General features: G+C 46.9%; 2 protein-coding genes across 10 annotated transcripts in view; both read right to left on the reverse strand.

Moving 5' to 3' along the window:
- mtmr2 (myotubularin related protein 2) overlaps positions 1-4,811 on the reverse strand; it is a 13,535-nt gene extending 8,724 nt beyond the window's left edge. For 2 of the 9 annotated variants that reach the window (XM_060057659.1, XM_060057657.1), the window contains exons 1-9: positions 4,548-4,810; positions 4,111-4,216; positions 3,814-3,837; positions 3,644-3,707; positions 3,423-3,517; positions 2,021-2,125; positions 1,239-1,343; positions 983-1,066; positions 207-356 (exon numbers count right to left, since the gene is read on the reverse strand). In XM_060057659.1, coding sequence (XP_059913642.1) covers positions 207-356; positions 983-1,066; positions 1,239-1,343; positions 2,021-2,125; positions 3,423-3,517; positions 3,644-3,707; positions 3,814-3,837; positions 4,111-4,216; positions 4,548-4,627 — 813 coding nt within the window. In that variant the 5' untranslated portion in view covers positions 4,628-4,810. Of the gene's footprint in view, positions 1-206; positions 357-982; positions 1,067-1,238; positions 1,344-2,020; positions 2,126-3,422; positions 3,518-3,643; positions 3,708-3,813; positions 3,838-4,110; positions 4,217-4,547 lie in introns of all 9 variants that reach the window. The other 7 variants (XM_060057665.1, XM_060057666.1, XM_060057664.1 and 4 more) reach the window with 7 other exon arrangements.
- A 618-nt stretch (positions 4,812-5,429) lies between these two features.
- Positions 5,430-8,918, reverse strand: cwc15 (CWC15 spliceosome associated protein homolog). Its single transcript, XM_060057682.1, has 7 exons — positions 8,773-8,918; positions 7,911-8,053; positions 7,436-7,548; positions 6,910-7,010; positions 6,632-6,742; positions 6,349-6,482; positions 5,430-5,810 (listed from the first exon to the last, which is right to left on the reverse strand). Exons 2-7 carry the CDS (start codon positions 8,039-8,041, stop codon positions 5,681-5,683), a joined length of 720 nt encoding a protein of 239 aa, XP_059913665.1. The 5' UTR covers positions 8,042-8,053; positions 8,773-8,918; the 3' UTR covers positions 5,430-5,680.
- Between the last annotated feature and the right edge of the window lie 1,082 nt (positions 8,919-10,000).

Here is a 10,000-nt window from a genome sequence, read left to right on the forward strand (position 1 = left end):
GGTAGGGGTTAGACAGTACAGAGACAGGTCATTAAGGAGCAGGTAGGGGCTAGACAGTACAGAGACAGGTCATTAAGGAGCAGGTAGGGGCTAGACAGTACAGAGACAGGTCAATAAGCCGGTTTGCGATCCAAACAAAGGGCTGCCCTGGGCCTCTACGGCCGCGGTGTGGGCCGGGAGCCCAGAGGAGGGGTCCGGGTACTCACGGGGATCCGACCTTTGGCCCGGAAGGCGGCCACCCTCCTGATGTCCTCGTCGGGGATGTTGACCGGCACGGCCAGGGAGGAGGGGTAGGTGTCACACAGCTCGTAGTGGTCGTTGGCCTTCGTCACACGCCAGCTCTCGTTGGGGATGCCCTGGAGAGAAGAGAACAGTCTGAGGGGTGGAGTATAGAGTACAGTCTGAGGGGTGGAGTATAGAGTACAGTCTGAGGGGTGGAGTATAGAGTACAGTCTGAGGGTGGAGTATAGAGTACAGTCTGAGGGGTGGAGTATAGAGTACAGTCTGAGGGGTGGAGTATAGAGTACAGTCTGAGGGGTGGAGTATAGAGTACAGTCTGAGGGGTGGAGTATAGAGTACAGTCTGAGGGTGGAGTATAGAGTACAGTCTGAGGGTGGAGTATAGAGTACAGTCTGAGGGGTGGAGTATAGAGTACAGTCTGAGGGTGGAGTATAGAGTACAGTCTGAGGGTGGAGTAAATAACACAGACTGAGGGGTGGAGTATAGAGTACAGTCTGAGGGGTGGAGTATAGAGTACAGTCTGAAGGGTGGAGTAAATAACACAGACTGAGGGGTGGAGTAAAGAGTACAGTCTGAAGGGTGGAGTAGAGAATACAGTCTGACCTGGTGGAGTATAAAAACCCTTACTAGAGTACCTACAGCCCTCACTAGGTGAAGTACTTGTGTCCCGTGTGGACCAGGTACCCTCAACCCCTCCCACTTGGACCAGGAACCTTCACCCCTTCCCACTTGGACCAGGTACCTGTCTCTTGTACTCAGCGATAGCGTCGTAAACCTTCCATCCGTTCTCTGGGAACACCTGACCGTATTCAAACGCAAAGATTGGCTGAGGGAGAGAGAGAAGCCTTTTAGTGTTATGTACATCTTCCTTGTTTAACCTTTCGTTTTTTTGAAATGTAAATGTGTACTTTCCATGCCAAAAGAGCTCCTAAATAATTTAAGGGAGGGTGAGAGAAAAACAAACACAGATAGATAGACAGACTCTGGTGTCTACTCACCAGCCCGTTGGAAACTGGGAACGCGTATTTCATCAGGACTTCAAAGATGGACTTCTTCAGAGCGTCCTCCGACTGTTTGTGAGCGAAGCGTAGATTTCTCATGTCCTGGTGAAGACAGAGAACTCAGTAAGTGATCAGTAGTAGTACACTGAGTGATCAGTACTAGTTCACTGAGTGATCAGTAGTAGTTCACGGAGTGATCAGTAGTAGTACACTGAGTGATCAGTAGTAGTTCACCGATCGATTAGTAGTAGAAAGAAGTGGTTAGCAGCTTTCCACTAACTCATGGCAAATACAAATCATGAGTCTGTTTGTACATACAGAACCTTTATCTGACATTTCAACCTTTTAAATCTTTTTTTTAATTCAAATATCAATAGCTAAATAATCCATCGATGTCCTGTGACCCCATCTGAACCTCAGGGTCCCCAATAGGTCGCGCCCTCCTGGGGGAACCCCGGTACGAAAGTGATGACATCATGATGCAGTGTAGGTGGGGTACCCCTGTCCTAGAGTGATGTCATCAAAGTGTGGTGTACCCCTGTCCCACAGTGATGTCATCACATTGTAGTGTAGGGGGGGTCCTCCTGTCCTAGAGTGATGTCATCACAGTGCGGTGTAGGTGGGGTACCCCTGTCCCACAGCGATGTCATCACAGTGCGGTGTAGCTAGGGTACCCCAGTTCTAGAGTGATGTCATCACAGTGTAGTGCAGAAGGGGGTCCCCCTGTCCCACAGCGATGTCATCACAGTGCGGTGTAGGGGGGGGGGGGGGGGGGGTACCTTGCAGACCAGACCGTAGGACACGTCTCCCCGACTGGACGCTCCGCCGATCTTCTCCACGCGGCTCACCACGCCGAGCGGCAGGTCCAGCACAAACACCGGCTCCTGGGAACCCCCAGAGACCCCCTCTGTGATAACGCTTTACCTGTCTGTCATAAGGCTTTACCTGTCTGTCATAAGGCTTTACCTATCTGTGATAAGGCTTTACCTGTCTGTCATAAGGCTTTACCTGTCTGTCATAAGGCTTTACCTGTCTGTCATAAGGCTTTACCTGTCTGTCATAAGGCTTTACCTGTCTGTCATAAGGCTTTACCTGTCTGTCATAAGGCTTTACCTGTCTGTCATAAGGCTTTACCTGTCTGTCATAAGGCTTTACCTGTCTGTCATAAGGCTTTACCTATCTGTCATAAGGCTTTACCTGTCTGTCATAAGGCTTTACCTGTCTGTCATAAGGCTTTACCTATCTGTCATAACGCTTTACCTGTCTGTCATAAGGCTTTACCTGTCTGTCATAAGGCTTTACCTATCTGTCATAAGGCTTTACCTGTCTGTAATAAGGCTTTACCTATCTGTCATAAGGCTTTACCTGTCTGTCATAAGGCTTTACCTATCTGTCATAAGGCTTTACCTATCTGTCATAAGGCTTTACCTGTCTGTAATACCTTATTATTAAAGATAGGTAAAGCATTAATACGGACCGGGATGCTTGGAGAACCCTTGTTGACGGCCTAAGCCCCAGTAGGGGTAAAAGGCGATGATGATGAAAGCATTAATACAGGTTGATACTTTATCCATCTGTAATAATGCTTTATCTATCTGTAATACTTTATTATTAAAGATAGGTAAAGCATTAATACAGATTGATACTTTATCAATCTTTTTTTAACAATTTCCCCCCAGGGATCAATAAAGTATTTCTGATTCTGATTCTGGTTTATCCATCTGTATTAAAGCTTTACCTATCTTTAATACTTTATTATTAAAGATAGGTAAAGCATTAATACAGATTGATACTTTATCTATCTGTATTAATGCTTTATCCATCTTTAATAATACTTTATCCCTTTCTATTAATGCTTGTTCTATCTTATAAATACTTTATAATCTTTATTAACACTGTCTTCCAGGAAATGATTCACTTCCCTCCAGAGCTGCAGCCAACCATGTATCCATCAGACTTTATTTATAAAGAGCTTTTTGTCCAACAAAAAAAATATATATCCAAAGTGCAAAACATGGAAGCAACACAACAAGAACTAGAAACTAGTTTACAATAACAGAACAAACCTGAGAACCACAGAGTGACATTCGAGAGGTGGAATTCAACAGAATGAAGTATGTACTGTATGTGACTAAAGAAAGCAAAGCTCAAAAGGGTGAAACGTTGTCATGTTGCTCTCACCTGTTCCATGCACCTGAAGAACAGCCGGTAGTTGGTCACGTTCACCGTGCCTCGCAGGGGCCCCCGGAACGGACAGATGTACATCACCTCTTTGGCTGTCAGGAGGTGAGACCAACACGAGGTCATGGTGACGTCATCACTAACTCATTCAGTGAAGGGAATGGACCTACTATGTTGTGATTTCGCGAGACAGTGAACAGAAGAAGAAGAGTGCCACTCACCGACATCTACGACAGTTTCGCCTGGAAGTAACTGTGGCTCTTCTTTACACTCGTTGGGTATCTGCTGACAACACAACAAGCCTTAAAGCAGTGCCTCTCTCTGACTTCAAGTCAGAGCTTGATAGACGTAGGAACCTTATGACCCTGTCTGCAGGACTACAGTCACTCACCTTGATCTGGGCTTTCGGTCGGACCTGAACGCAAACACAGTTACCCAACAGAGGTTAGATAAAAGATTTTAAAAAAAAACATACAAACATATCTGGACAGGATATAACATTTAAAAAGATATGCAATATAAATATAAAATCACAAAAACAGATGGATGAATTACTAAATGGCTAGGATGTACAAATACCAGGTTGATAGAGACATGTGTAGTAGTCTAGTAGTAGTTTATTTTGAGTTTAGTAGTTGTCAAGTAGTAGTTTAGTAGTAATCTAGTAGTTTATTAGTGAGCGACCAACCTTGAGCTCCGGGGAGAGCTCCGCGGAGGTGCTCACCGAGTCCGAGGACATGGCTGAGGGGGGCTTCGTCTGGGCGGAGCGGTCGGAGCGGGAGGTCGAGGTACTGCTGTAGGAAAACACACAGTCATGCACGACCCTTTAGCCTGCAGGAAGTGACAATATCGTAACAATTTGGGAGTTATTTCTCAATTCAACCGAAACCAATGTTCTTAAATCAACTTAAGGAGGTTTGCACAGGACAATGAGTTAAGTGGATAATTATACAGTGTTATGAGGTGTGGTTGAGAGACTTAGGTCATACAAAGTCAATATGTGAAGTAAACCCGCAGGCATTATTATTAATAATGATACAACTCTTTGGTGTGTACACCACAGTAGCAAACTCTTGCAAGTCTGAAAATAAAGGTTTCTCCGTAGTTCAGTAAATCTTTTTCTACCTGGAAAGTGAATCCACACTGGCTTGTCGGGAGGAGGACCTCTTGGATCCCAGACTGTCCATACTGCCGCTCTTCTCCATGTCTAACACCTCAACATGCACACATCTAGAAGGGTAAGGTTATTGAATGAAGCGATCCGGAAAGTAAGGAGAATATCCACAGCGAACTGTTCAACATCCGCAGGGAGAGGATAATCCCGAGGCAAAATAGGAAGCTGCCATCTTCTACTCCCAGCCCACAACAATGACGGCATTGGGGATGTCGCCCCCTGCTGGTAGAGGATCAGAATACACTGAACCCAGGCCTGACCACCTCACCCACCTTCTGCTACTAAAGACCATACCATATCACACCCGACCCTAACCCCACCTACTGCAAAGGACCATAATGCACCCTACCTTAACCGCACCTGCTGCTAAGGACAACAACACGCCCCACCACGTAGACCATCACACCCCACCCTAACTCCATCACCCAGACCATTACACCGTATCCTAACCCCGTCACTAGGCCATAACACACCCACCCTCACCCCGTCACCTAGAGACCATAACACACCCACCCTAACCCCATCAGTAGACCATAACACACCCACCCTAACCCCATCAGTAGACCATAACACACCCACCCTAACCCCATCACTAGACCATAAAACACCCACCCTAACCCCGTCACCTAGAGACCATAAAACACCCACCCTACCCCATCACCTAGAGACCGTTACACACCCACCCTAACCCCATCACCTAGAGACCATTACACCCCACCCTAACCCCATCACCTTGAGACCATTACACCGCATCCTAACCCCATAACATAACTTTGTCCTGTATCGATGTATTGCGTATCTCAACAGGAGGCGATCAAAAAGAAAGCACGACATTCAAAAGACAAATCCTGTTTATTGTAATGAGTTAAAAACAGAACAGGCAGAAGTACTCGAGCTCAAAAACAAAAAAAAAAGTCATCCTCAAACAAAAAGTCATCTTTTAAAGTCCAAGAGAGCCCGTCAGTGACAGACCTCCCCACGTGGGTTAATATACAATGTGTCCGTACAGAGAGTTGTGACGTCAGGGCATGAGGGGTCCGCTGGGAGGAGAGGTCCGCTGGGAGGGGGGGGGGGGTCCGCTCCTCTACTTGACGTACTTCTCCATGAACTTCTTGTGGAACTCAGAGCGCAGCGTGTCGTTGATGAAGCGCTTCTCCTTCCTGGCCTCCTCCACCCCTTTGGCGCAGTTCTTGAAAACCACGTCGTCGTCCCACCTGAGGAAACAAAACACCCCGAGAGGTCATGAGGTATTCTGAAACAACAACAACAACAACACCACCACCACCAACACCGGCCCGGGACCAATAGTACGAGCGGTTCTGTAAACGCTACCACTGGTATGAGTGGTCCTGATAAACACCAGTACCACTGGTATGAGCGGTCCTGATAAACACCAGTACCACTGGTATGAGCGGTCCTGATAAACACCAGTACCACTGGTATGAGCGGTCCTGATGAACACCAGTACCACTGGTATGAGCGGTCCTGATGAACACCAGTACCACTGGTATGAGCGGTCCTGATGAACACCAGTACCACTGGTATGAGCGGTCCTGATGAACACAGGTCCTACTGGTATGAGCGGTCCGACTGGTTTGAGTGGTCCTGGAAAACACTCGTACCAGTAGTCCTGATAAACGGAGCCACAGGTACCAGTAGTCCTGATAAACGGAGCCACAGGTACCAGTAGTCCTGATAAACGGAGCCACAGGTACCAGTAGTCCTGATAAACGGAGCCACAGGGAGCCCTACCTCCTCTTGACGCTGAAGGCGGCAGGGTTCTGAGGCTGGACGGGCTGAGGCTGCCCCGCCAGGTTGATCAGCGGGTTCCCACTCAGGATGTTCTCCATCCGGATCCTCTCCTCCTCCGCCTTCTGCTCGCGCTCCTGGGAGAACACACACACACACACACACACACACACACACACGTCAGTGTCTGCCAGCCGGGTGTGGTCCTGAAGAGCACCAGTGTTATGATGAAGAGCACCAGGCGCGCCGGTGTGATGATGAAGAACACCTCGAGGGCCCTCCTCACCTTGCGCTCCAGCTCCTCAGCCCGCTCCTTCTTGATCTTCTCCAGCTCCGCGAGCAGCGCCGCGGTGTCGTCGTCGTCGCTGTCCTCGTCCTCGTCCTCGTCCTCGTCGTCCTGTGAGGTCACACAACATGGCCGCCGGGAAGGTTACCTCCGCTCAAGACTTTGAAACACATCGTCTGAGCGCAGGGACGTTCAACCGTTTTGAGACGTCTACCGATGGCTGAGCTGGCATGAATACTAGTTGATCGTCGTGGGGATTAAATGCCGTGAACTCTTACATCTGTCAGAGGGTCGTCAGCGTCCAGGTTGGCTGCGGGGATCTGGTCCAGTCTGGGTCTCTTGGAGGACGATGAAGACGACGACGACGAGGTGGTGTGGTCTGAAGAACCCAAAAACACGTCACGTTCACGGCTGCACGCTTACTAGCTGAGGAGCAGCAGTTCCACCTTCAAACTAAAACCAGCTCGTTATGAAAGATTCGTGAACTCAGGGGTTCGCTAGGGTCAGACCCCAACTTCTGCTGTAAATCCCCCCCCCCCCCCCCCCCCCCCCACACACACACACACACACACAGAATGGTCCACCCAATCAACATGTCTGTAATATATCAATACGTCTGTAACACATCAACGTGTCTGTAACACATCAACGTGTCTGTAACACATCAACGTGTCTGTAACACATCAACGTGTCTGTAACACATCAACGTGTCTGTAACACATCAACGTGTCTGTAACACATCAACGTGTCTGTAATACATCCATGTGTCTGCTATATCCATGTTTTTGCGGCCTCCAGTCCCACCTCGGGGTCCCCTCTCCCGGGCCTTCTCTCGGACCACCACGCGCTCCCTCTCCTCCAGCTCCCTGCGGAAGTCACGGGCACGGACCTCATCCTGGTTGTCCTGGGTGGGCTGCCTGGGGGGGGGGGGGGGGGACAGTAGCGTCAGCACCAAGACTCTGAAGATAAAGTCACGCCCCAACCCTCCATCCAAAGCAACTCGTCGTGAATTCAGACATTTACATTGAGGGCATTTAGCAGACGCTTCTATCCAAAGTGACTTACAATAGGTTTATTTGTCAGAAGACACATACTGTCTGTAAAGTAAGGATGTTCATACAAACAAGTGACAGAACCATATGAGACAGGGGTTAGGGCTCATCTGGCAGCAGGAGGCCTACAGGGAGACATTGGGGCTAAGTTCATAACCTTTCAGCAGAGAGTCACACCCTGAACCCTAGGCTACGGCCCTTGGCTCAGCTCAGTCCTGCTCCCAGACCTGTATTTGATCTTTGTGTGTCCGGGCAGGTCGCGGCTGGAGTACTGCTTGGACAGAGCACTCAGGTCCCCCTCTCCCTTGCCCCGGCCTCCCCGGGCGGGCTCGAACGTGGGTCTGGCGGCTGTTGTCATGTTGGACGGCTGCTGCTTGGTTTCAAACACAAGGGTTAGAGTTAGTTAGTGTTAGACCAAACGGGTCAAACACGACACCTCAACAACAACAACAGACTCCTCAATAGGGCCTAAGACTGTCACTTGTATATTTGTTACGTTTGTGTATTTGTTTTTACACTTTCGTGTAAAGATGCACGTTTGTTTAGATGTGCATCTACTGATAATTGATTTGATTTGTTGGTGCTTTCCATCTTTAGTAGAGCAATATTGTGAGCCTGAATCAATGTCCCTCGTGATTAATAAAGTACTTGAGACACAAGTCAGATTGGAGACCATCTAATGATCGGCTGGTTGATCAGTTATGTTTTTATACCTTAGCAGGAATGGAAGTCAACTTATTTTCTAACGTACCAACATAGCAGCACACTATCACTGATACATATTAACTATCAGGCTACCATTAAACACTAATAAATACAAAGTATAAGTCTTCCATTTAACACCAATACATATCAAGCATTTGGCAACCATTAAACGCTAATAAATATATCGTGTATCTCTGAGAACAAGGCTAGCTAAAGTTAGCTTGTGTGGCTAGCTGTAGGATGGATCTAGACGGATTAGTGGATTTAAGCGAAGGTTGAGTCACGGAGAGGCAATGAGATAATAACGAGACAACACTTATTCATTCATTGTTGAAAAGGATCCTAAACTATGTTTTATGAACGAATTAGAGACTTCATACAGACCTGATGCTACACGAGGAAGCGACAACAGACAACAGAGTAACAGCTCAACGTCACTTCCGGAACAAACCTATGTTGGAATGGTGCGTTCATGTCAACTAAGAATTCTTAACTTATATACGTGTCTATGTATCTACAACTATCTGCACATCTATATCTATCTATCTATCTATCTATCTATCTATCTATCTATCTATCTATCTATCTATCTATCTATCTATCTATCTATCTATCTATCTATCCATCTATCCATCTATCTATCCATCCATCCATCCATCCATCCATCCATCTATCTATCTATCTATCTATCTATATATATATATATATATATATATATATATATATATGAAAACTTATGGGAAATGGGAATGCTGCAATAAAGAACAACGCAAAGAGAACTTTCTCTCATATCGCTGATTGTTTCCCACTAACCACTTGTTGGGTCGGTACCTCGGGGCATAGGGTCATAGCCCACATTCCGAGCTAATGGAAGTCCCTCAGATTCCTTTGAATGTTCTTACGTCATGCATATTGTCACATATCAAATGGCCTATTAATAAATCAATAAAAACGCGATTAAAAAAAACAATAATGTCTGCAAGTTGAAACCCAGTTGAGCAAACAACTCATGACCACGCCTGGATGTTCTGCATGCCCCCCCCCCCCCCCCCCCCTCCCCCCCAACGTCACCTGTTCTCTGCTGTTGGGCGGGGATTGGGAGAGGGGTGTGGGGGGGGGGGGGGGAGTTCACGTCGTCCTACCTGAGAGACAGAGCTTGTCGTGACAGGCTGCTGTTCAGCTCTTCTACAGGTAAGCACCTGGAAAAGCTTCACAACATTACAGGGAGTTACTTTTATACATTTTTTACATTTATGAATAAAGGAACCTTACCCTAACCCGTTCTATTAAGGACTTACTCAAATATAATTGCAATACATGTGACACGTGTATCCTACAATGATTGAATGTTTGCATAGCACTGAACTTTTCTTGTATTGAGGTCAAAAGTGTTGTAAGGGTTTATATTGCCAGATCAGTTCTATTATCATATATGTTAGTGCGGTAAAGAAGAAGAGATTTGAATAACTCTGGTTGGAATGTGATTCACCAAAACTTGACAATAGCTCTCCAACCTTTAGTAGTTTACTGAAGAGAATGATGCATTTTTTTATTTGAAATACATTATATCAATATGCATTTATTGACCAACATGTTCGTCAAATGAACATGT

The sequence above is a fragment of the Gadus macrocephalus genome, chromosome 7 (assembly GCF_031168955.1).
Source record: "Gadus macrocephalus chromosome 7, ASM3116895v1".
Taxonomy (NCBI): Eukaryota; Metazoa; Chordata; class Actinopteri; order Gadiformes; family Gadidae; genus Gadus; species Gadus macrocephalus.

What these genes read in the sequence shown, in the direction of transcription:
- cwc15 (XM_060057682.1), bottom strand. Translation starts at nt 8,041, where the DNA reads ATGACAACAGCCGCCAGACCCACGTTCGAGCCCGCCCGGGGAGGCCGG. An exon ending in CACACAAAGATCAAATACAG is followed by an intron (nt 7,549 to 7,910) that starts GTCTGGGAGCAG and finishes CCCCCCCCCCAG; the next exon opens with GCAGCCCACCCAGGACAACC. An exon ending in CTGAGGAGCTGGAGCGCAAG is followed by an intron (nt 6,483 to 6,631) that starts GTGAGGAGGGCC and finishes GTGTTCTCCCAG; the next exon opens with GAGCGCGAGCAGAAGGCGGA.